The sequence below is a fragment of the Typopeltis vanoorti genome, chromosome 11 (genome assembly GCF_054136105.1).
Source record: "Typopeltis vanoorti isolate ZY-2024b chromosome 11, IOZ_Tvanoo_1.0, whole genome shotgun sequence".
Lineage (NCBI taxonomy): Eukaryota > Metazoa > Arthropoda > Arachnida > Uropygi > Thelyphonidae > Typopeltis > Typopeltis vanoorti.
This window is the reverse complement of record NC_143559.1, coordinates 55,415,592-55,443,230: the sequence shown is the minus strand read 5'-3', so window position 1 is coordinate 55,443,230 and position 27,639 is coordinate 55,415,592. Positions and strand designations below refer to the sequence as shown.

The 27,639-nt window shown below is 35.8% G+C and overlaps 1 protein-coding gene across 7 annotated transcripts in view; it reads right to left on the bottom strand.

The window, feature by feature from the left end:
* LOC150101595 (uncharacterized) overlaps positions 1 to 27,639 on the bottom strand; it is a 427,246-nt gene that overhangs the window by 272,160 nt on the left and 127,447 nt on the right. For all 7 annotated transcript variants that reach the window (XR_016549078.1, XR_016549080.1, XR_016549079.1 and 4 more), the window contains one exon: positions 9,246 to 9,394. Coding sequence is in view for 4 of the 7 variants with exons in the window: in XM_090400964.1 (XP_090257090.1) it covers positions 9,246 to 9,394 (149 nt within the window). In the remaining 3 variants the exon portion in view is untranslated. The remainder of the gene's footprint in view (positions 1 to 9,245; positions 9,395 to 27,639) is intronic.

The window sequence follows — 27,639 nt, the reverse complement described above, 5'->3', positions numbered from 1 at the left end:
GCAGTGAAGGAAAAGTGGAAAGCATATCAAAAGTTCCTGTCAAATAAGTCAGCTTGTGCTCTTAGAGAATAAAGAGACAAATGTAAGAAAGCTAAACTCTGTGTAAAATTAGCTAAACAAAAGTCATGGGAGGATTTTGGCAAGAACATAGAAAATAAATATCAAGAAGGTGGCAAAATATTGGAGGTTGTTGAAGAAGCTCAGAAATGGAGGAAAGAGCATGGTAAAAGGAGTTAGAGATGATAAAGGTCACATAAAAACGGGAGAAAAAGATATCCTTGAAGTATAGAAAATGTGGAAAGGTAGCAGGAGTAGATGATATTCGACCAGAAACGCTGAAAATATGGTGGTGTAAAAGTCTTGCAGTGGCTGCACTGCATAGTTCAGAAGGCCTGGACAGAGGGACAAATTCATTGATTGGAGTAGAGCTCTCATAGTACCCATATATAAAAAGGGAAATAAAACTGAATGTGAGAATTACAGAGGTATTTCCCTACTCAGTGTTCCTGGTAAGATATATGCAAATATACTTGAGAAACGGTTGAAAAGAATTGTAGAAGAAATGCTTGGTGAAGAACAAGATGGATTCCAGCCAAATAGAGGCCGTCAGGATTAGATCTTCACTTTACGACAAATAGTGGAGAAATCATGGGAATATAACAAAGATCTCTATTTGAGTTTTGTAGATCTGGAAAAGGCATATGATAAGGTGGCAAGAGAGAAGCTATTCAATATGCTGCAGTTATATGGTGTCAATGGAGCATTATATCAAGCAATACCTAGTCTTGATTTGAGTTAAGTTAGAATAAAAAGGAAGTACAGGAAGATGGTTTAATTTTAAATCTGGTGTGACACAAGGATGTACATTATCAACTCTGTTATTCATTATCTATATGGATCACATTATGAAGGAAAGTGGTATTAAACATGATATCAAAATTGGAGATGTTAATGTTCAGCTCTTTGCTTTATGCGGATGATGTTATACATATCAATAAATCCACTACGAGTCTGCAAGGTTCCTTGTGTAAATTGGATAACTGTTGTAATAGATATGGTATGAAGGACAGCAATAAAAAGACAAAGACAATGAAAATAGGCAGAATCGTTGAAAATGTCAACTACATTGTGAATGGAGAACCTGTGGAAGAAGTAAAACATTTCACCTACTTAGGCACGATTTTTAGTGAAGATGGTAAATTAAATATGAAAATAGACAATAGAATCAATAAAGCTGGTATAGTAGAAAGTCAACTGAATAAATTCATATGGAATATAAGAGAGAAGTTAGTCGGAACACTAAATTAGCTGTATACAAGACAGTGTTCAAACCAGTCTTAACTTATGGATCTGCGAGCTGGGTCAGAAGTAAAACACTTGACCAAAGGCAGAGACCGCAGATATGAGAGTCCTGAGAAAGATTAGTGTTGTGAACAGATGGCATCAATGGCAATATCATATTAAAAATGAGGATATTAGGAAAGAACTTGACATTGTCAGCATCCAGGAATGCATTAGCAGAGCTAATCTCAGGTGGCATGGTCATTTAAACAGAATGGGCGAGAAAAGATTGGCAAAACAAGTGTTCTCTGCCAGGTTGGCAGGAAAACGACCCAGAGGAAGACCAAGATATAGGTGGTTTGATAGGGTTCAAAGTGCCTTAGACAACAGAAATACAAGATCTGATAATATTAGTGTCTTGACAAGTAACAGACTGATCTGGAGGAAAATTGCAGATAGGGTATATGGCAGGAATTTGATGATGATGATGAGCTGGTGTGCATTCTTATTTAAAAAGACATTGCATCTGTATGTCACCATTAATAAAGGTGCCAGTACTCCATACCATAGCATTTCAAACAGACAATTACAGTATTGGTGGAGGAAAAAAAATTTAGACATGATTTGTTTACCGCAAGCTCATCAGAAACACTAATTAATGTGCACTGAAAAATTAAAAAGGATTAAAATAAAATGGAAAAATAGTAAAAATTTGCATTGTTGATAACTGAACACAAGTGTTTATTTGGAAAATTTATATTTAAACAATGTAATTTGCAGAGGTTTTTTCCTTCATTTTCTCTGCATGTATATCTTTGTAACATCAAATAGCATTTTGCAATGCTTACGAAATTAATGCTTCGTTCAATGCTAGGATCAGTATCCATAAAAAAATCAGAAGCATTCTTATCTTTATGATAAAATTCACAAGTTGATTTAATGAGAATTCTTTTATAGGAGCTTAAAATTGTGAATAAAAGGATACTTATATATAAAAAACAGAAATAAAAAAAATTGTAGTGACCATGAATTTGTTGCACCAAAGCTGAAATAATACTAGAGCCTGCATTGATACAACTGTTACTGCATTATGCTAAATGTTGGTAATTATGTTAGTATCATAATACCTAATTTTTTTTTTTAATTGTTAACATTTATATATAATGCTATAGTGAAAGATGCACTGTTTAAAATTGAACTATGCAAGGCATTGCTGTATATGCATAAGAATATTTAAATTAATCTGTTCACATACAGATATCTAAAACTTTGTATTGCAATCTTCTCTGGTGTGGAGAACATTGGAAAATTCAGATCCACTGTGATGAAACTACATACAATAAACAATAATTATCTTATCACGTGCAAACACAGATGCTAGGTCGCATCTAGACAGTCCATCAATGAGATATAAGATGGGACAATACAGAAACTTAACTTTCTTCTCCCTGTAATATATGGGATTGGAATATTATAGATGTCATATCTGCTTGTAGAATTTGTGGTGAAATGGTTAATGATTTTGTTGGTAATTTTGGAAATGTAGCCATCAACTTCAGGTCTGCTTGACAGTAAATTTTTTAGTAAAGAGACATTTGTTGGTTGTTGGTTTATTTTTTACTGAGATATTTGTTGGTTGGTGCTTTATGGTGCCAGAATGACTGTGGTCATAGGGCCCAGTAAATGATCACAACAGTATACAAGTCACAAAAATAATAAAATATGAAATAAGCAGATGTAGATAAAAATTGTAAAACAATCAATGAAAAAAAGAGTAAAAAGTTCATAAAATATAAATAAAAAAACAAGGTGCAAACAGAAAGGCTTAAGTGTTGTTCATTATTCATAATAAAGCTTAACGGTATATAACTGCCGCCGCCAAGAGGATAAAATACATTTAAACACTAATTTCATTGGTTTTCTACTCAGCATCATCAGAGTACAATCAAACTGTGATAGGAAGGCAAACACCACATAAGGTCATTTGATACAATTTAAATTATAACTAATGTCTTTATGTGGTGCACTCTATGGGTCAGATAACTACAAAGTTAGTTCAGAGAAGTCTGGTTATTAGGTCTTAAAATGATAGTTACCCAGATCTTTGGTAAATTCATGAAAGCATACTTGTTGAGGTTGGGAGAGTGCTTCATAGCTGATGCTGATTCTAAGAATAGCCTCTCAGACCTGTAATGACTTCTATATAATAAAGATGTTGTTTTCTATCTGATCCTATATCAAGAAGCATCTACAGGGTCTGCCAATCCCAACTTTCCATACAGATGATCTCGGATATAATTTTTATGTTCCTCAAGTGTACCTGATCCACTAGTCTGTCCAAAGTGGACTATCATGCAGCCACAAGAACTTTATACACTCCCGGATGTTCTTTAGGAAAATATATAAAATAGCTAGTTGAATAAAAGGTTTGAAAGTGCTATGGAGAGATCATATTTGCAAAGAACTTTGTAGTTATCTGATCCATAGAGGGTGCCATCTAAGGACATTAGGTGTGAAATTGTTTCTAGAATTACTTAGTTTAGTGCCGTGTGCCTATCACAGTTTCATTGTGCTCTGATGATGCTGGTTAGAAAACCAGTATAATATTAGTGTTCAATAAATGCATTTTTTCCTCTTGCTGATAGTTATACCATTAAGTTTTATTATAAAAAAACAAAGGGATTCAAAAGACGTATACAAGAAACAACACTATAAATAAAAACAGTGTAAAATGATCTATATACGGTAAAAGATGTTAACTGTGTAAGACCCATGAACTTGGGTTCTGGTGCAACTGGGATTAATGATTATCCTAGTCAGTTTCAGGTCAGGAGGTTGATGACCACATCGGTGGCAAAATTGCACACAAGAAGACTTTTGCTGTGAAAATCTGAACCCATTTGCAAGCACCCATTTTGAGAGATGGTCAATGGCTTGACAAATCTCTCAAAATGGTCAAGCCACTTTGACCCTCATATTACATGAATGACAAAAGAGGTTGAAGTCATCCACATAGAGAGCATATCTTTTTGTTGGAGGAAGTTGTTCTGTTATCGAGCTGGCCTTGACTGCAAAAAAGTTTGAGACTTAAAACTGAACCTTGCGGGTTTCCTTCCTCTTCGTTATACTGTCAGAAGAGAACGGTTCCCACTCAGACTTCTTATCAGTTAGAAAAGAAATTCTTGATATAAAGAGAGTGCTTTTAAGACCAAAATCACGTAGGTCTTTCAGTATTGCCAGATAAAATGATCAGTAGTAGAAAGATATTTTCAGAAACCATTAAAAATGGTATTTGGAGAGACCATTTTTTCAGAAAAACTTCACTATTTTTTCCAGAATCTTACACTAGCAGTTTATTAGAAAATTGGATGGTAATTATTTGGGAATTCTAGATCCTTCCCTGGCTTAGAAAGGCAATAATAATTGCTGTTTGCTAGGTATCCAGAAATATGCTTTCGCAGAAGATTCTTGTAAAGATTCAATATTTGATCCACGGATGATGTAGAGTGACGTTTTATCATTTTGTAATGGATATTATCTGATCCAACAGCAGTTGGATGGCATTTAGCAAAGCAGCTTTCATTTCTCCTTTAGTGAATGCCCTGTGGTATTATTTGGCCCTGTTCAAAGAAAAGAGAATCCGTTTTTTTTTTCTGATTTGTATTTTTACATTACAAATTCAGAGACTTGTTTTTAATATTTTTGCAAAAATCTTCATGGGTGTGTCAGCAACTGCTGTTGAGAAACTGTGCAACCTGATGAAACCGACTTTATCTTCTTTGAGGTTGAACAAGTGGCTTGTGTGCACTGTTTTGACTGCTGTTTGGATTCTGGTGTGTAATGGTGAATCCAAGTCTCATCCAACAGTAATAAATCGGCGCACAAAATCAGTTTTATTCTTGTTAAAAACGCTCCAAGCACAGTTCAGAGATTTTCATGTGAGTGTGTTTTTGATCTGCTGTGAGCAAGCACGGCACCCGTCTTGCACAAAGCTTTTTCATTCAATTCTTCATGGAAAATATCTCTTACACGTTCTTTTGAAATGCCTATAGTCCCAGCAATTTCACGCACTTTGATTAACCAGTCATCCAATACCATATCGTGCACTTGATCAATTTATTTATTTGTGTGGGGGTTCTCCCAGTTCCTTGACTGCCCTTTAGACTGGTTGAGCCCTCCTAATGAGGGATTAAGTATGTATTTTTGACTATAGCAGCGTGTGTTCACAGAGCCAGTTTGCCTGTTTGCAGGATGAAAAACCCCAGATAAACTGGGGGGGGGGGGGGGGGGGGGGGGGCTGTCCACGCCCAAGACCGCTAACTTGGGTATGGCTGAGAAAGATCCTCACGTTGTCGACAGGAATTGAACCTAGGACACTCCTTCCCCAGGTTTACGGTCGCGAAGCACATAGCCACTAGGCTAACTGCGCAGACACATGAGCAATGATTTCTGGTATTGTTACACTTTTTGGATGTCCTTCACGTGATCATCTTCAAGGTTGGTATGGCCACGTTTAAATTCGACAGCCCATTTGTTAATTGTTGAAGACGAAGGAGAAGAGCATCCATAAAATTTTATGAATTTCAAATGAATTTCTTTTCGTGTTAAATCTTCTTTTACAAAGAATTTTATAACCGCACGATACTCAATTTTATCTATTTCAAGGGATACAGACACTTTTTCTTCAAACAGCTGCATAAAACAAACTACTCGATAGAATGACTTGCAATTTCACATGGATGCTTATGACAGATGTACCAAACTTAGAAAAAAGGAAAAAAAAAATCGTGTCGATAATGTTGCTTCAGTACAACAGCTTTAGGATGACGATCTATGGTCAATGCCGAGAACTTTTCAGACCACCCTCGTAAGTGTTCAGCAGATGTTGCTACTTTTGTGGTATACTGGTTCTTTGCCTCCTGATCTGTGATACGCTGCTCTGTTTGTAACTGTTATATCTCCTTTTCATCCTTCCACCTTTCTATCTTCTACCTTTGGCATGCTTGGGAGAGGGGGGGGGGGAGTTTCCCTACATTTACAGAACTTTGGTGTTTTGATCTTATAGTCTTTATTCTCAAGTTCTTTACTGTCACACTGGGCAAAGATGGAGAGCTACAACATACAGCTTTAGTATGACCATATTTCTGATATTTAAAGCGACGTAAGAAGTTTGAGATACAGAGCCATACTGGACAGCTCCCATTTCCTGTTTTGACAGATGTTGGTGGTTTTGGTTTGTTGAAGGTGAAGATAATGTTTATGGCAAGAAGCGGATGCCATCCCTACGTATCATGATTATTCTTATGGCTGTCACTCCTTATTCTGCAGTTCAGAGCATATATCTTCATCAAGAAGATCGCAATATGATATTATGCCTCCAGAAAAGTTTAGAGTTTTGTGTATGTGTGTGTGTGGGGGGGGGGGGGTTTGCAATTGGTATTCTCCGCTAAATGTTGCATGGAATAAATTTCTTATTGTGCAAATGTAGCTGCTTCAATAAGGATATTTTTCTTTGTTTGTGTGGCTTCCACCTATGAAAGGCTTCTATAAACCTATAATACATTCATACTGTGAGAGGGTTGGTTAAGGGTTTTTTTTAAAACAGATTTTAGAGATCTACCAACACTTCTGGATGAAGAAGGATAACATTTTTTCAATACACTCATCTGTTGAGTGTTGGATTAAGACCAGTGGTATATTTGTTGCAACTTCTGATGTTCTTTTGTTTCTTACTTTTATTTTCTATTGATGAATTATAGTTTCTGAACCTAGTTGGGGGCTTATTCAGGATCCCTGATAAACAAGAGGATGAAAAATTATATAGATATTTCAATTTAAGTATTATGGAACATCACCAGTGTAATAAAGTTTGAAAGAAAAAAAAATGAAGATACATGGAGGATGGAATCATTCCTTGTATGCAGCTGCGACACAACCAGATAAAAAACCAATACAATTAGGATCAAAGGTAATGTGCAATCATGTATATTGTTAGATTGTGATAGAGTGGAAATTTATGAATTCCTATCTTATTACAGTCTAACATGCTTTCCAAACAAAAGAATGAGATAAATACAATAAATTGCCTCTAAGTGTGAAATAAGTAATATGTATATATATATCAAGCATGTTCTGTAATGAAAGGGTAAATAAGTATATATTGGGTGCCATTCGCGAACGTGGTTAATTTAGTATTGAAAATGTAAGACATTACCAGAGCTTTAGAAATTAACCTGTGTAAAAGAATTATAAAATGTAAGCACAAATTCAACAGTTGGGGGGGGGGGGGGGGAGTCAAGTCCAAAGGTTATGGAGTTGTAATGTGAGAGAGCGGCTCGCCCAAGTAAACAACGTGACGTCAGCGTACGTGCGATTAGTGGCAGAGACGATGGACGCCGTGACGTAGTAGTTCGCTGGACATCGAAAGGGGCGAGAAACGCCGAGAAAAGGGAGGGTAACATAAGGGTCATGCAAACCTGTAGCAAGGCTTTTTTTTCTTGGATCTCCGGTGGTTCCCCTCTCGTGGCGAGGAAGGGTGCCAGTGCCCGGTACCGGCAGTCGCGGGTTTCGGCGACAGTATCTCCGCGAAGAAGTCTGGCTGTCCACAGAAGGCCAGTTTCCTGTGAACTTATGGTGCCATAAAGGAAGCTAAGTAGACTTTGTTTGTGTTTCACTGAATATGAATGAAAGATTTGTGCCACGTTAATATGTTATAAAAGGGAACATTAATGATATAGGAAAGGTTGTATTGCTAGGACTTTAGAAGGAAATTGAATTTATGTTTATTATCTGTCGTTGTGTTAAAGTTCGCCATTATATTGAATGAAATGAAGGATATGTTTAGAGTAAAGAATTGGCATAATATTAAGTGATTGTGAAAGATATGAATGTTATCTTGTGTAGTCTGACAGAGCTACGGAGTCTTAGATTGATTGTGATAATAGTACATGATTAATGCATTAGCAAAGGTTAATATAATTCTTACTTTGGGAAGCTACTGTATAATATTTTACAAGTGTAATAGTAGTGTTTGAATTTTATATACCTTGTCTGAAACTCCCTTAAGATGGGATTTGATTTAGTGTTATTATGTGTATCAACCTTTGAGTATAATAAACCTTGCTTTTGATTCTAACAAAGACTTTCTGTGATTTCTGGAATCCAATGCACTGCTTATAAAATATTAATGCGAACTTATGCGGGATATTAAAAGGGATATTTGAAAAGGGTATATTTTGGCCACGTCTGCAGAGTTGATAGGTATCATTAAGTACTGTCCTGAGATTACCTCTTGGTTGTTAATGTTTAATAACCTAATAGCGCTAAGTGGCGCAGCAAAACAAATAAATTTCTTGGCGTTTTACGAGAGGTAAATCTTAGACACTGATACTGCCTCGATCTCGAGGAAATTCCATTGTCCCTGAGAGGTACTAAGTGCTACCCGATAGTGTATTACGGAGATAAAGCAACAAAGGTTTAAAATAAGTGTGAATAAGAAGAAGCGACACAACATAAATGGCACAGCGGTTGGATAGTTATAATAAGGAAGAAAAGGTTACAACATAATTGGCGCAGCCGATAAGATGATTATTGAAGGAGGTTTAGGTAGAAAAGATTGAATAAAAAAAATACAACCGTTGTACAATAAAAAAAACAAGAATTGAATACAACAATATAGATGTGTGATTACAGATGTAGAAATATGTTTCACCTGATTCTAATAATATTAGTTTTTTATCTGGCTGTCTCTGGACTGCTCTGATCTATCCATTCCTTGTAAAGAGAGAAATTCCATTCTATCTTAATTAAATATTTTTCAACTGTGTATGTGTGACTAATACAGAATTTCAAAAAATATATTTTTTGCCATTTTTAAAGATAAAAATAGTATTAGGCATATTATAGTCTTCAATATTTAAATCATTTTTATCTTGGGCCATTAAGTTTTAATAATCATGTCTTACCTGTTGTCATCGAATTCTCCAGGGAAAGTTTCATCTTTATCAAAACTCTCTCCCATTCCCTCTGATAAGTCATTGAACATATCATTCTTAGACATTCCCTTACCACCTGGCTGCCACATATCATCACCTTCATCTGGTCTATCCATTCCCTGTAATATATATATATATATATATATATATATATATATATATATATATATATAATATAACACACATAACCTACTGTAAAGACGATTTTACATAAAAACATAGCTGATTTGTGAAAAAGCATATCTAGTGATAGAGGTGTATGATTTAAATATTCTTACACTATACACATATAATTTTCCATATATTTACAAATAAATACATAATTTGATATTTGCAATTATTTTTTTTTTAGCATTTGTATTTCAATAATTGTCTGTCTCATTGTTTAGATTATAGCAAAGTAACCAACCCAAGTCTATAAATTACGTGTCCACTAAATGTTTTGCATTTATCCAGGATGACAAACCTGAGATTACGAAAGGCAGAACAATGCCCTGCACATGAGATAACTTGGTGTCTGAAAATTTCTCATATTATTTTCTTAATATGATGAGAACACTCATTTTCACACAAAACAGATAAACACTAAACAAGTGCTATTTCCACATTTAACAAAATCAGACAATCCTCAATATTTGTCAAAACTACAACACCTGAATCACGTGTGAAAACACATATTGTCCTATTTTGCACTCACCAACTAATTTTTTTTTCTTAAGGTGATAATAATTTAGACGGTTTATTTTGCTAATAAATCTGAAGTGGTTTACATTTTATGCCTATATTTTCTACTAGGTACAGTATCACTCACTTTCTATTGACATACTCCACCAGGAGTAGAAATTAATCTGTGATACATAAATGTTGATCTAACAGGGCTCCGTGTTAGTCAACCTTGTGGAAAGGCTCTATGTTAGTCACTTGAAGACTAGGTCAGCCAACATCTTGATTTCAAACAACATTAGAATCAACTAGCAGTGTGTGTGTGTGTGTGTTCAATAGCCAGGCACATTTGCATTCCACAAAAGATAGCATAGTGGTACTCAGAGCCACAAGCAAGGCCATAATTTGTAAATAGACTGAGCAAATACAAAGAGAGCTAAAGAAATTGCATATGCAAAAGCTTACTAGACACTCTTTGAAATAATAATTTCAACATTTTCTTCATTGGTAGTGCTAATATTAAAAAAAATAAAAAGATTCAGAACTTCTTTGGTCATTCCCCACAAAAAGAAGAATTTGCTGATAATGACACTGATTATCTGGTGTGCTAAGAAGCACACTAGTGAAAAATTAGGAAGGATTTTAGGAGAGCATATCAAAACTCTTGAACCATCAGCACATATAATAAGGAAATAGAAGTCTTCTGCACTGTGTGCTTTAAATAACTGCATGTAGATGGCTGGTGGAGTATGAAATTTTCTTAATAGAGGTTACATGATGGACTGCAAACCTACCATGTGCAGGAATGCTGTTTGTTTGGTTGTCAACATTCATGCCAAAAACTTATTTAATCTCTTTAAATTGCATACCACAGGGACAAACAGCAGTTTCACATTAAGTGTGATATTACATTTCCCAACACAGAGAAAAGATAGGATGCTCTCAAAGACATTATTTTTAGGGCATAGTTAAGAGACAACTGTTTTTTGTCTGAGTGATAGAGCAGGTTCATTTGCTTTGACATAAAGACTTTGACTGGGCAATGTTTGAAAAGCACTAGTAGCTATTTGTATACCCTGATGATGGATAAAGTTTAACCGAGTGTGCTCTTAGAGAACTAGGACCATAATCGAGGTCATATGTTTCAATGTACAAGTGCACGATAAAGGTAGAGCAAGCACACCATTCTGTAGAGGATAGAGTGTGAAGGATATTCAATTCTTGTTTTACACTTTTTCCTAATTGGACAAATGTGTGTAAAGAGTGTAAGCCTTCTATCAAAGATGAGCTCTTGACCTCTGATGCTACTGGAATAATACTCTGTCATATTCTTAAATCAGGATTTGAGTGTACAATACATTTTTGGCAAAAATGTACACACCGCCTTTATTTGAGGGGGGGGGGGTAAAAACTGAACCCATTAAGAGGTGACACGTTTTCAGCAGAAATGCACACAGAGTTTTTTTTTTTTTTTTTTTCAAGTTGAAAAATCTGGTGATAAAAACTCATTAAGGTGATAAATTGCTTGTTGAAGTTCTCTTTAAATTATCCTCACATTGCAGGATTGACAGTAAATTGTGAAGTCATGAATATAAAGAGAATTGTCTACTGTGGGAGGAAGCTGTTCAGTGATTTAATTAACAATGATAACAAAGAATGTCACATTTAAAACAGAAAACCTTGAGGAACTCTCTCTTCTCGATGATACCTCGATATCATGCTTCTCGTTCCAACTTGGAACACATCCAGTTAGATAAAAATTTCTAATAAAAAATGTCCTTCAGAGCAAGATTAAAGAGGTCTTTTAATATGCCATATATCAAAACCATGTCATAAACGTTTTGCACTTCGAAGCAGACAGAAACCAGATGTTCTCGTTTCAGGAAAGCATCTCTCATAGATGTTTCTAAGCTGTCCAAATGGTCCAATAAAATTTGTTGATTCTAGGTATCAGAGACTTGCATTTACCATTCTTTCCAAGATCTTACAAGGACAGCTGGCCAGAGAAATGGGATGATAATTGTTTCCTTGTATTGGATTCTTTCCTGGTATTAGAAAATCAGTGAGAATTGACTTATGCCAAGAATCCAGAAACTCTTCTTTTGTGAGTATTCTATAGTAAAAAGATTCATAGAAAATGATGTAAGATGATTAATCATCTCATAAGGGCATCAGGACCTATTGTGGGGATGAGACCTTAAAAGAGGATTTTTATATTCTTCCTTAATGAATGGATGTTTGTATGGCTCTAACCCATTGAGAGAACAGAGCCACTGTTTCTCCTGTTGTTCTATTAAAATTAAAATATTAAAAAATATGAATATTATAATAAAAAAAATCAGAAGGATATAAAGCCTGTTCTAGAGATTTGGTCAAAATTTTCTCCCAAAGTGTCTGCAATAGTTTTCGGATCAGCAACAATACATCTGTTATGTTCTTCTTGTTGAGAGGCTTATTGTTGATTTAAGGAATTGACAGTGTATACTAGAAATATAAATTAAATAAACTTTAATATATACTTTCCGATATTTCGGCAAACGTCACGTTGCCATCTTCTTGGGAACTTAATACAAAGACACGTGCACACAAGTACTAATAACAGCAAATGAGACTGAAGCTAGGAAGCTAACGTTTTCCTAATGTCCTGATGGTGCCCCCTGGCGGGATATATTGGTAGTTCTTGGCCTTTGGGCTGAAGTTCTTCTGATAAAAGTTTCCCAAATTTGGGGCAGTCTCATGCATCCAAATTTGTTGAGGTTTGGCATGTTCCTAAGGGCCGAGGCTGATTCCATGAATAGTCCTTCATACTTGAACTTGCTGCGGTGTATTACTGTGGCTTTCTTCCATCTTATTCTGTGGCGAGTATCCAGAGCGTGGTCTGCAAGCCCAGAGTGGCTGTACTGGTGAAATCGGGTGTGATCCTTGTGTTCTGAGATTCTGATATTTGCTGTCCTGCCTGTTTGGCCAAAGTAGGACAATTTACAGCTGCAAGGACCTGGTATACACCAGGTAGGTCTATGGGAAGTGGTTGGTCTTTAGTGGAGCGGATAAGGGATGCCAGCTTTCTATGTGGTCTGTAACAAATGGTCAAGTCATGTTTTTTTAAGATTTCATTGATTTTTTCCGAGGTGCCTCGGATGTAGGGAATGGTGATGGATTTAGAATAATCTTTTTTGTGAAGGGGAGGGGGTGGTGGGTTGTGAATAACTGGGTTAAGTATTTTTTGGAGGGGGTAGCCATTGGCTGAGAAAGTGTCACGGATGTGATTTAGTTCAGTGGTTAGGGCTTGATCATTTGAACAGATTATTTTTGTCCTGTTGAATAATGTCTTAATAACTGCATATTGTTGTGAGGGGGGGTGATGGGATTGTTGGTGAATGTATCTGCCTGTATGGGTGGGTTTTCTATAAACTGTGAAAACCAAGGTTCCATCAGGTTGGCGGGTGACTAATGTGCCTAAGAAGGGGAGGTTATTTTTTTCCTCTTTTTCCAGGGTGAACTTGATTCTAGGGTGTTGGTTGTTTAAGTGTGTTAGGAAGGAGAGGAGTGAATCCGGGCCATGTGGCCCAAATAGCGAAAACATCATCAACGTAGCGAAGCCATATGGTAGCTTTTTGTGGGGCTGAGTTTAAGGCTTTCTCTTCAAACGTCTCCATGAAGAAGTTGGCCAAGGGTGGGGAAAGTGGTGAACCCATGGCTGTCCCCTCTATCTGTTTGTAGAATTTTTCCTGCCAAACGAAATAGCCTGAGTTCATTGTAAACTGAAATAGGGCTGAGATATCGGGAGGAAATTTAGCTTGGATTAGCTCTAAGGTTTCTTTGAGGGGGACATTCGTGAATAGGGAGGAGACATCAAAACTAACCATTATGTCATTATGTTGAAGTGTTAGGTTTTCTATACTGGCTTTGAAGAGGGCTGAGTTTTTTTATGTGTGATGGTGTGTTGCCAGTATAGTGTGAGAGCGCTTTGGCTAAATGCTTGGCTAGTTTGTAAGTGGGAGAATCAATGCCATCCACTAAGGGACATAATGGCACATTTTCTTTGTGTATTTTTGGGAGCCCATATATGTGGGAGGGTCTAGAGTTATAGGGTTTTAGTCTGTTGGTAATCTCCACAGGCCAAGAAGTGACCTTCTTAAGGAGCCTATGGAGTTTTCTAATTTGTGAGTTGGTGGGATTGTAATCAATGGGGAGGTAAGTGGAACTAACTAATAGTAAAGCCTTGAGCTTACCTGTGTAGTCTTTAAGATTGAGTACAACAGTGGCGTTCCCCTTATCCGCTTTGGTGATCACTATTTCTTTGTTTCTCTTCAATTCTTGTAGTGACTTGTATTCACTAATGGATATGTTGGATTTTGGAGGTTTTGCTTTATTGAGAACACAGGCTACATCCAATCTGATATCGTTGGCGAATCCCGCGTTCCATTTGTATCGTTAATTCCTCGGTCGGTAATTTCTTAGGAGCAATGGTGAAGTTGTGACCACGTGACAAAGCATTGAGTGCTTCAGGCTTCAAGGTAGCTGAAGAAAGGTTAACTACAGTGTTGGTTTGTAGTTTAGGTTTGGACGCCGAGTTCTTTATTAATTTATCAAACTTGTTAATATGTCGGCTACTTATTCGTTCAAATTCTTGAACACGGTATTCGCCAATTTCCAAACCACATCGCCAACGATATCAGATTGGATGTAGCCTGTGTTCTCAATAAAGCAAAACCTCCAAAATCCAACATATCCATTAGTGAATACAAGTCACTACAAGAATTGAAGAGAAACAAAGAAATACCAAAGCGGATAAGGGGAACGCCACTGTTGTACTCAATCTTAAAGACTACACAGGTAAGCTCAAGGCTTTACTATTAGATAGTTCGACTTACCTCCCCATTGATTACAATCCCACCAACTCACAAATTAGAAAACTCCATAGGCTCCTTAGGAAGGTCACTTCTTGGCCTGTGGAGATTACCAACAGACTAAAACCCTATAACACTAGACCCCCCCCACCCCCGCATATATGGGCTCCCAAAAATACACAAAGAAAATGTGCCATTACGTCCCATAGTGGATGGCATTGATTCCTCCACTTACAAACTAGCCAAAGCGCTCTCACACTATACTGGCAATACACCATCACACACAAAAAACTCAGCCCACTTCAAAGCCAGTATAGAAAACCTTACACTCCAACATAATGACATAATGGTCAGTTTTGATGTCTCCTCCCTATTCACGAATGTCCCCCTCAAAGAAACCTTAGAGCTAATCCAAGCTAAATTTCCTCCCGATATCTCAGCCCTATTTCAGTTTACAATGAACTCAGGCTATTTCGTTTGGCAGGAAAAATTCTACAAACAGATAGAGGGGACAGCCATGGGTTCACCACTTTCCCCACCCTTGGCCAAATTCTTCATGGAGACGTTTGAAGAGAAAGCCTTAAACTCAGCCCCACAAAAACCTACCATATGGCTTCGCTACGTTGATGATGTTTTTGCTATTTGGCCACATGGCCCGGATTCACTCCTCTCCTTCCTAACACACTTGAACAACCAACACCCTAGAATCAAATTCACCCTGGAAAAAGAGGAAAACAATAACCTCCCCTTCCTAGACACACTAGTCACCCGCCAACCTGATGGAACCTTGGTTTTCTCAGTTTATAGAAAACCCACCCATACAGGCAGATACATTCACCAACAATCCCATCACCCCCCCCCCTCACAACAATATGCAGTTATTAAGACATTATTCAACAGGACAAAAATAATCTGTTCAAATGATCAAGCCCTAACCACTGAACTAAATCACATCCGTGACACTTTCTCAGCCAATGGCTACCCCCTCCAAAAAATACTTAACCCAGTTATTCACAACCCACCACCCCCTCCCCATCACAAAAAAGATTACTCTAAATCCATCACCATTCCCTACATCCGAGGCACCTTGGAAAAAATCAATGAAATCTTAAAAAAACATGACTTGACCATTTGTTACAGACCACATAGAAAGCTGGCATCCCTTATCCGCTCCACTAAAGACCAACCACTTCCCATAGACCTACCTGGTGTATACCAGGTCCTTGCAGCTGTAAATTGTCCTACTTTGGCCAAACAGGCAGGACAGCAAATATCAGAATCTCAGAACACAAGGATTACACCCGATTTCACCAGTACAGCCACTCTGGGCTTGCAGACCACGCTCTGGATACTCGCCACAGAATAAGATGGAAGAAAGCCACAGTAATACACCACAACAAGTTCAAGTATGAAAGACTATTCATGGAATCAGCCTCGGCCCTTAGGAACATGCCAAACCTCAACAAATTTGGATGCATGAGACTGTCCCAAATTTGGGAAACTTTAATCAGAAGAACTTCAGCCCAAAGGCCAAGAACTACCAATATAGCCCACCAGGGGGCACCATCAGGACTTTAGGAAAATGTTAGCTTCCTGGCTTCAGTCTCATTTGCTGTTATTAGTACTTGTGTGCACGTGTCTTTGTATTAAGTTCCCAAGGTGATGGCAACGTGACGTTTGCCGAAATATCGGAAAGTATATATTAAAGTTTATTTAATTTATATTTCTAGTATACGCTGTCAATTCCTTAAATATTAGTTATCATCTGTTATGTTCAACATAGACGAATGGTGCAGTCTATATCTTCCTTTCATTTTCTGGAGTTTTACATCCCATTGGTGTGTAAATTAGAAACATGTTTGTTTTGAATCTGATGTCTCACATTAACACACTTTGGCTCGAGCATGTTTAAAAGTTATTAACTCTGTTGTACTAGGGTAGCTACAAAATAAACCCTATGCTCTGTCTATATATGTCGCTTTTCACTGCAAAAAATCAGTACTAAAAAATCAAGCAGAAAATTCTTTCTTCATCTTCATTCCATCATCAAATTACAGGCATCGACCTTCAAGGGGTGTACACGATATGATAGTATACTAACTGAGCAATTACATCATTACTAATTACTATCTACAATTTTCCTCCAAATCAGTCTGTTACTTTTCAAGACTCCAACATTATCAGATCTTATATTTCTATCTTCTAAGACACTTTTTACTGTATTAATCCACCTATATCTTGGTCTTCCTCTGGGGCTTTTTCCTGCCAACCTGGCAGAGAACACTTGTTTAGCTAATCCTCTTCCATTCTGTTTAAGTGATGACCATAACAACTGAGATTAGCTCTGCTAATGCATTCCTGAATGCTGGCAATGTCGAATTCTTTCCTAATACCCTTGTTTTTAATATGATATTGCCATTGATGCCATGTGTTCATGCCTATAATCTTTCTCAGGACTCTTATATCTGCGGTCTCTAGTCTTTGGTGAAGTGTTTTACTTCTGTCCCAGCTCTCAAATTCATAAGTTAAAATTGGCTTGAATACTGTCTTCTATACAGCTAATTTAGTGTTTTGCCTAATTTCTCTCTTATTCCATATAAATTTATTCAGTTGATTTCCTACCATACCTGCTTTGTTGATTCTGTTGTCTATTTCCATACTTAATTTACCATCTTCACTAAAAATCATGCCTAAGTAGTTCAAATGTTTTACTTGTTCTATAGATTCTCCAGTCATAATGCCATTGATATTTTCAATGCTTCTGCTTATTTTTATTGTCTTTGTCTTGTAATTGCTGATCTTCATACATATCTATTACAACAGTTATTCAATTTAGTGAGGGAATCTTGCAGACCTCAAGCGGATTTATTTAGAAGTATATCATCCGCATAAAGCAAACAGCTGAGATTAACATCTCCAATTTTGATATCAGGTTTAATACCACTTTCTTTCATAATGTGATCCATGTAGATAATGAAACACAGAGAGGATAATGTACACCCTTGTCTGACACCAGATTTAACATTAAACCACCTTGCTGCACTTCCTTCAATTCTAACTGCTGACGTACAACTCAAATAAAGACTAAGTACTGCTTGATATAATGCCCCATTGACACCATATAACTGTAGCGTTTTGAATAGCTTCTCTCTTTGCGCCTTGTCATATGCCTTTTCTAGATCTACAAATCTTTGTTATATTCCCATGAGTTCTCAACTATCTGTCGTAAAGTGAAAATCTGATCCTGATGGCCTCTATTTGGCTTGAATCCAGCTTGTCCTTCACCAAGCTTCTCTTCCACAATTCTTCTCAACCGTTTCTCAAGTACACTTACAATAAGTGGGCTTACCAACAAAACTAGTTTTGTTGGTAAGCCCACTACAGTTTTATATATATATATAATCTCTTTTTATATGGCTTTTATTACATGATTTCAAAATAACACGGTTTAGAAAACAAAAGCAGTTCTATTTTTACACGGCACATTTTGATTTAACACCGTTCAAATGGCACTTATTTTTAAAATTTCTGTTTGAATTTAGTTCTGTTAAAAAGGGTATTTCTGTTATAATTTTCATTTCCTAGAACATTATATGTACTTTAACTTGAATTTTGGGGGATCCTCCTCAATGTTTTAAATATCAGGGATTATTCTACACTACAGAATGTAGACAATTCTGGCGACAACAACAACAAAAAAAATTAATTTTTTTTTTCAATTCAATATCCTTAGGGAAATATTTTGGACTGAAAGAAGTTACCGTGAGAACGATTAAGAAAAATGAAGAGGCCATTAGAAAATCTGTTCTTTATGGAACAAAATTAGGTGTCAAGTCGTCACTGTATACAAGAGACATTACAAAAGTGAAGACAGAAAAGGCCCTAGTGATGTGGATAGAAGATTGCTCACAAAAAAGGAATACCTTTAGATGGAAATGTCATCAGACAGAAAGCATTATGGTTGTACAAACAGATTCAGGAAAAGGAGCCAACAACATCAAACAATTGTGATTTTTTTGCAAATCATAGATTGGCTTACAAAATTTCTCAAAAGATGCATGCATCATAATGTAAAAATAAAAGGAGAAACCGCATCTGCAGATGAGGTGGGAGTTAGGGAATTTCTTTCAAAACTGTCCACAATTATTGAAAATGGTGGCTACACTCCTGATCAAATTTGGAATGCAGATAAGACAACTCTTTTTTAGAAAAAAAAATCAAGTAGAACTTACATAGCAAAAAAAAAAAAAAATGTCGGTGGCTTTAAAGCAGCTAAGCATCGTGAGACTATTATTTTGCAGCAATGCTTTAGGAGATTGTATATTAAGACCATTACTCATTAATGAAATGTATGGATTGATGTTATCAGTGCCCTTTAAGGCAAAGAAAAAGGTATCTGTAGATGATTTTTCATCTGCAGATACAAAAGAAATTTTTAATGAATGGTTCAATCAATATTTTGTTGCAGAAGTTAAACGCCATTTTTATGGGAAAAAATCTGGACTTTAAAGTTTTATTGATTATAGACAATGAGCTGAGCCTGGCCATCCTGTTTTAGAATATCCGAATGTGGAATTTTGTTTTCTGCCACCTAATACAAGATCCTTAATACAACCACTAGACCAGGGTGTGATCCCTACCTTCAAACTTACTACATAAGAACATTCGAATAAATTTTGGATAAAGTAAATAAGATTAATTTACTGGCAGTTATTGATGCGTGGAAGAAATTTTCTATTTTTGGATTGCATCAAACTTGCTAAGTCGGTGTTATCAGAATTGAAACTATCAACTTTCAATGCATGCTGGAAAGCTACTTGACCAGGACGTGTGAAAAAGAAAAACCTTATACCTTTGCATACAACTGAATATCCCAATATCATTAGATTAGCACATGCAGTTGCTGGAGAAGGATTTGATGATTTTTTGTCTGCAGATATTGAAGAATTGATGATTGACAAGACTGTTAGTGATTACGAAATAATATTAGCTCTCCTTGAGAATCTCAATGAAAAAGAAAAAAAGTGATGATGATGATGAAGAGATTCCACTCACTGCAGGATTAATTAAAGACGGGCTTCAAATGGTTAGTAAATTGCAAAGTCGTTTTCTTAAACATGATCCAATACTGAATGCAATGAATAGTTTAAACGTGAACTGAAGTCATGTATGGTGTAATTTATACAAAGATCTAGTTAAAACTTACAGAGTTCGTGATAAAAAAAAAAATCAACCTTCAGAATTATTGAAAATTACGTTTCGCCATTGCAGTATGAACAGGCTGGTCAAAGTGTTTTAAGTGATGGAAGTAATTTAATTCTAGTCTAGCACAAAAGAACGTAGCTAGTCAGAAAGTGACAGTGAATAAAATTTAACTAATAACCATATGCACAGGAGTATTTGGGTCTTTTCGAATTTCTGTTTTATTAGTGACACACTCTTTTCTTTAAGAAAGATACATATGTAAATACTTTAAATAAGTATTTAAAATAAAAAATATTCCATTAAAATCAAATCAAATCAAATTTTATTCAATGATTTTCATATGTTTTGTTTGAAAATAAGTTACTTTTTGTATTGGGTTTTCACATCTGGAATCATTCTTCTATTTTTTCATATGCACTGTATTTTTTTTACACAGTTTTCATTTACAAGTTTATTTTCTGGAACCAATCTACCATGTAAATGGAGAATTTGTGTGTGTGTGTGTGTTAAACTACTTGGCACTGAGTTCCACCATGGTTTTAAATAGAGTAGAAAATGATTGCTGCATGGACAATACAATCTGTTACACACTTCACTGCTTTAATTATAGGTGTTTAGCTGACTTCTTCAGCATTAAATTTTGTAAGATAGGGAAAAATTATTCAGTAAACTGGTCTGTTTACCCAAGATATTGTGCAAGTATCAGTAAAATGATCGCTTCTGTAGATGTTCTCTTTGACACCGAAAGGAGCAGTGGAAAAATGGCAATGAAGCAGATTTTAGATTTATTACAAAATACAAGCAGGTAGGCATATGGAAGAAGGTATAGCCCGCATTATTAATAAGAGAGAGAGGGCATAATTCCTTAAGGCGGTGTTTCTCAAAGTGTGGTACGCTTTGAGAAACAATGTTTCTCAAAAATTTGAGAAACATTGTTAGGGGGTATGTGGCAATTTTCGGCTATGCATAATTAAAGGAATCATTATGTTTTTCAACAAAAATAGTGCAATCAGAGACAACCGGGAAAAAACGGCACTAACTAATGAATCACATCCCCGCTCCAACAGAAACTGCTTTATAGACCAAGCAAAACAATATGTTGCTGGTGGAACATATGGTTTTGCTTGACATCACCCCCATTGTTAACGTGTTTAAACTAAGAAATATACAGTGAATGTGTTTCAGATTTGGTTGAAGGGAATTAGTATTTCAACTCAACTGTTGAAATGCTAATTTGTCTTTGGTTCGAGCGATCTTTTGTTAATACCGCACCTATCATATGCATTTCTTCGCTGCTCTAAGTATCTCAAGCCTTGTAAATTACTGGTAATTTTTGCTTGAAATAATGGGAAAGAAGATGACACCATTTGGGTAGATGACTTTGATGATGCACACAAAGAAACTGTTCTCGATGCCAAAAGCAGTGATAGCGAGTAGGAGCTTCTTCGTAAGTTGCACCATTTTCAGTTTCTTTCTGAAAACTTTAGTTTCCGAAAATTACCGCACGTATCTCGCAACACGATTTTTTAAATTTAATTTTGGGAAAAAAATTACAGTTATATTTGATTAATACAGTATTTTTTTTAGCTTTCAAATTCTTACATATGGATCATTGGTTTAAGATTGGATTTATAAAACTCCCAAAAGAGAGCAATATAGCAAATACAAGTAGCCATAAGCAACAAGAAAACGCTGATACTGCATGTGTCGTCTGACATCTCTAGAGAACCAAAATTTTAAAATAAATCATTTTTGTTTACACGAACATATAAATTCAAATAAAATAGATATTTAATTTTAATTAATATTTTAAATTAATTTATCAATTTTAATTGTTTTTAATTTAATGAATTTATTTTTTAATTACAGGGTACTTGGTAATAATGAAAATTTAAGAAGGGGTAAGCGGACATCTGAAGTTTGAGAAACACTGCCTTAAGGTACGGTTCTTATTGAATTATAAATATGTTTCCGACAGAGAGCCCCCCCCCAAAAAAACAAAATCTTGTTATCAATGACAAAACCCATGACAGTTCCATTGAAAATTTACCTATTGTTTTGGCTTGATACACCTGTCCAATTCTGAGAAGTTGAGGGCTTGCCTATGTAAATCTTATATTTATAAATTAATTTTGGGAAATATGGACGATCCTTTGGTTTAATTGGCTCTTAGTGGATACCAAAGAATCCATTTTTTTCTGATGAGGTTTATCTTTAAGTTATATTCTTGCCATATTTTTTTTCAGAAGTGGGTCTCATCAAATTGGAGTTCATTCTGGAGTGAGACCAAAGGTCATGAAATTAATGCATTCCACAGAGAAGCACTCATGATTATAAAGTTCAGGTATCCTGAAATTAGCAGACAGTGGAACAGATAATGGAATAACAGACATATGAGTTTCAGAGTAGCCAGTACATTCCCTTGCATCTGATATGCACGGGAATTGGCTTGGTTGGATGATCTCCTTGACATTTTATAAAATCAGCTTTCTTTATAAAGCAAGATTTGTTATTACACTCTTTATTACCACATCAGGCAAAGATGGTAGAACAACAACAGTCAGTTTGTCGATGTCCATATTTTTGACATTTAAAACCATCTCAGTGGATTAAGTATCGACTGCCAAGATACCCTGATTTTACAGATGGTGTATGACAGGGGTGTTCAACACTTCGATCGCAGAGCGATTTTTGGTCGATCTCTTGTGTATTTCTCCTTACTTATAAATTTATTTAAAACTGAAAACATATTTTATTTATCATTATTTTTAATTTGCTTTAAGTCTATCGCTATTGTTTATTTATTTTTCGTTAAAATTGTCAAATCAGTAATTTTCTTATAAGTTCGGGTAAATGAATTAATTTGGATCAGTGGAAGTCAAACAGCGAGTCAAGTGAACACGACTATAAACAAACTGTCAAAAATCGATTGTAGCTAAAATATTAAATATTCTAAAGCACATCACATCGATTTTTACTTAGGTTAAGTCAAATGTCAATATTGTTAAAAAATAAACTTTGTTTGTCTTGATATAGTTTGTATTAGATGTTTTTGTAAATAACTCTTTTGAAGCTAACTGTATATACTGCTTTAATAAGAATATGTTAGTGTGTTAAAAACAAAGGCAATGTTTTTTGTCGCCGAAGCTGTACATGGCAGCATTAGAAAGATTGTCACTGAAATTTGTATGTACGAGAAAAGCTTGCAGGCTCTAAGTGTAAACATCTCCAAAGTCAGTCAGAAAAGTTCAAACAACTTTCCGATGGCCGGCAACTTACAATCAAAAGAAAGCGGAGGAGAACAAAAGGCATGCCGAACTCGAAACTTAAGATGAAAGACTCATACCGATTCTTTGGGGGTTGCCAAACTTCATATGAGGTCTCAGAGGAGGCCTAATAAAAAGGGACTGTAGCAAGCAGAAGGGGTCCCGGTTCCAGAATTGCAGTCAGAGAGACTGCCTGGTTCCACGTTTCTTGAGAGAGGAGTTTTCCGCTTCCAGAAAGGAGCTTTTCAGTTCAAGATGTCACTAGAGAGACTACTTCTAGGCTGCAGGCAAGGTTTCAAATTGCTGAAAGGAAGAGTTCCAATTGCTGGAGAAAAGTTTCCAGGCAAGGTTAATGTCAGACATTCACCAATGTGTTGCATTTTCATTATAATTTGATGAATCAAACGACTTCACTGATATTGCCCAGTTAATGGTATTTATTCGCATGGTATTTCAAGATTATTCAAGTGAAGAATTTTTGAAAATTATACGATTATTGGGAAGGACTAGGGGAGAAGACATTTTTTCGCATTTGACGAATTTGTGAAACATGCAAACTTCCGCTTTTTAAACTTGTGTCTATTGCTACCGATGGTGCTCCTGCAATGATAGGTAATAAATCAGGTTTCATTTCATTATGTAAAAACGATGACAAATATCCAGATTTAACGAACCACTGTATTATTCACCAACAAGTACTGTGTAGTAAAAGATTAAACACAAAAGATGTTTTGATATTACATTTAAAATTGTAAATTCTGTTTGAGGAAAAGCCCTGCAACGGCAGTTATTTAAATTACAGGCAGATGGATAGGGAACTTCTGTTGTACAATAATGTTCGCTGGCTCAGCAGAAGTCAATTTTTAGAAAGATTTCGTGTATTAATTAACGATATAAAAATTTTCTTGATGAAAAAGGAGATATTTATCCACAATTGAGTGATAAAAGATGGTTGTTACACTTATCATTTTTAGTAGATTTCTGTACGAAATTAAGCAATTTAAATTTAGAGTTACAAGGTAGAGATAAAAATTTAATTGACATGTTAAGTTCAATAAAAACTTTCCAACAATACTTACTTTTATTAAAGAAAAACATAAATGACCGTGAATTTAGACATCTCCCATATTTATTAAAATGTTTTGAACAAAATCAAGAAGTGCTTCGCTATGATTTAAAAGAATTTATCCGTGAAATAGAATTAGTTGAGGAAGAAATAAATTCAAGATTTAAAGATTCTAATAAAACTGAAATGATTGTATCTTTTATCAATAATTCATTTCAAGAAAACTTGAACATCACAGAAATGTCAAATAAAATTAATGGGCTGTTTGATATAAACCAAGCTGAAGTAGAACTGGAGATAATAAACATTCAGAATAGTTTACATTTAAAATCAATAAACAATGAAGTCATTTGGAACTATGCACATGAAAAATTCCCAATATTAACTGATATTGCGTGAAAATTTCTGTCGTGTTTCGGATCGACATACTTGTCAGAAACTGCTTTTTCAAATATGATCATCATAAAAAATCAATTAAGAAACAAATTACAAACGATCATTTGGGTGACTGTCTGCGATTGGCCACTTCTTCACATCAACTTGACTATGAAAATATTGCGAGGTCCAATGATTTAATTAAATCCTTTGATTTAATTAAGATTGCACCAAGAGACATGTTAGCCAGTCTAGATGTTGTATCCCTTTTCACCAATATACCAGTAGAAGAGGTAATAAACATCATCTAAGATCTCTTTCCTCTAGACATCACACAGATGTTTAGACACTGCCTTCAATCTAATTTATTCAAGGTTAACAACACCATATACCAACAATTAGAAGGCCTAGCAATGGGAAGCCCACTATCACCATCTTGTGCAGACCTTTTCATGGAAAAACTTGAAAAAGAAATTTTCTCCACAATCTCCCCTAGACCATCTACATGGTGGAGATATGTTGACGATATCTTCATTATATGGCAAGACAGCTTAGAAAACCTAAAATCATTTGTGGATAAAATCAACTCAATACATAACAAGATAAAATTCACTCTGGAAGTGGAAAACGACAACCAACTACATTTTTTTAGAGATCTTGATAAAGAAACAATCAAATAGTGTCAAATTATCTATTTACAGAAAGCCCACAGATACTGGAAGATATCTTCATTATACTTCAAACCATCACAAGACACACAAACTGAGCATTATCTGCATGTTGAAATATAGGGCCAGAAAGTTTGTATCAGAAGAGGAGGATACACAAACTGAACTCTCACTAATAGCCAACACATTAACACAAAATGAATATCCTCAAAACATCATCAAAAAATATCTATACGGTGACAACCCCAGACAAGAAGAATCACGCTCCAAGCACATTTCTACCGTAGTGATCCCTTTCATCAAGTCAATTTCTTATCAAATAGCCAGAATACTAAGAGCCTACAACATCAGTTGGTTTGAAGAGTGGTCTTCAAACCAACCACCAGCATCAGACAAGTTTTAGGTTCCTTTCTACAAATATCCAGGAGTATATTACGTTCCTTGCTCCCGTGGTCTTGCCTACATCGGACAAACTTTACGGAGTTTAGAAATCAGACAAAAAGAACATGTTGGTGATGTAAACCACAACAGAAGTATCTCTTCTGGCTTAGCACATCATTTCTGTATGTCTAACGACACGATAGAGTGGCAAAACAGCTCCATGCCATATATGGATGACGACTACAGACATCGTTTATTCAAGGAAGCCATAATAGAGTTAATAACCGGTGTAAACCTCAACAGAAATCAGAGTGCAATCCTAAACAGTTTGTGGAAAAACTTGATTCTTTCTCTAAATCAATCTGAACTACAACTAGCCAGTAATCACATTACACGTTTACAACAAACACGCATGCATGATAATGAATAAGAACAATGTCCTCTCTGTCATGCGAACGTGTAACCTTAGCTACTAGTTGTATTTCAACCAGCATTTCCTGTGAATTTGTAATCAATCTATTGTTTTTTTCTAACTTTGGTTTTCCAAAATAGAGAAATATTTTATTCCAATATATGTTTTTTTTTTTTTTTTTTTTTTTTTTTTGTTGTTGTTTTATTAAAATAATTAAAAGTGATAAATAAATTTTTAAATACACAAAATTTTTAGTAGTGTATTTTTTTTTAGTTGTTTATTTGTGCATAATCAGATATCAGGTTTGGGGAACGTGATCTATATAAGAGAGTAGATCACCAAATAACTTATAAGAGAGTAGATTGCCGAATAACTTTTTATAGAAAAGTAGCTCGCGTAGTAAAAAAGGCTGAACACCACTGGTGTATGAGAAGTGAAGATGATGTTCCTGGTCAAAGTGTGCCTAATACCTTTCATTCCCTGATCTTTAAACTCAGAACATCGCGGAGATTCCATTCTGATATCATTCCTCTACAAGAATTCTTTTATAAGGTGTTACTGTTCATTGCATTCCAACAAGTATTGCTGGATTCAGCAGTTTATCAAAAATGATGCTGACATGTTTCCACAAGGATATTACCAGAACGTAGTTTCTGAACTATTTTGGGAGTACCTACCACTACTTTCAAACCCTACTGAATAAAGGGTGACATTTTCTCTTTTTGCCTGTTGCATGAATGATGAGGAAAAACTGGTACATCACTAGTATCACACCTTACTTCTGTTATTGAATGATGTATCTACAGGCATCAGTAATGCTGACTGGCAAGCAATGACTCTGCTCAAGAGTGAAATGCCAGGGCTACCCCAGCCCTACAGCAAGCATTGAGCTGTGTCCTCGGAACATGGAGAAGAAGACGTACTATAACTTCCTTGACCCTTGTAGGCAGGCCCACAAGCTAACTGATCCTGGCTGGCCCATACAGAACTGCCCATTTTACTGAATCAGAGACCAAAGTAGTGAAAGACTACCAGGATTCCTCCCATTCTGGATGCCCATGGATCACAGCAAACATTTGATAGCAGGGCATTAGATCCCGTGATGGAGGTCTGGAAGAAAGAATAGTCAAACAGACTCAGCAGAAGTAGAACAAAAATATGGGAAAAAAGTAATGCCAAATGGGAAGAATGAAAAGGGCCAGTACCATCATTGGGATCCCCTCCACTATAAATAGGTGGAGGGGATCCCAATGATGGTACAATCATCTACTCTCATCCCCATAGGGAGAGGGGATGAGAGTAGATGAGACAGATTTTGGAGGGTGGTGTATGGTGGAGTTAAATATCAAGGTAAATGTGCATGGCACTGTGAAGAGTCACAGTGCCTCTACTCTTTAATTAGTACATTAATAATATAACAGAGGATTGGGAGGGGGGGGATTCAGCTGTTTGGTGACAATGCCAAACTAGGTAGAACA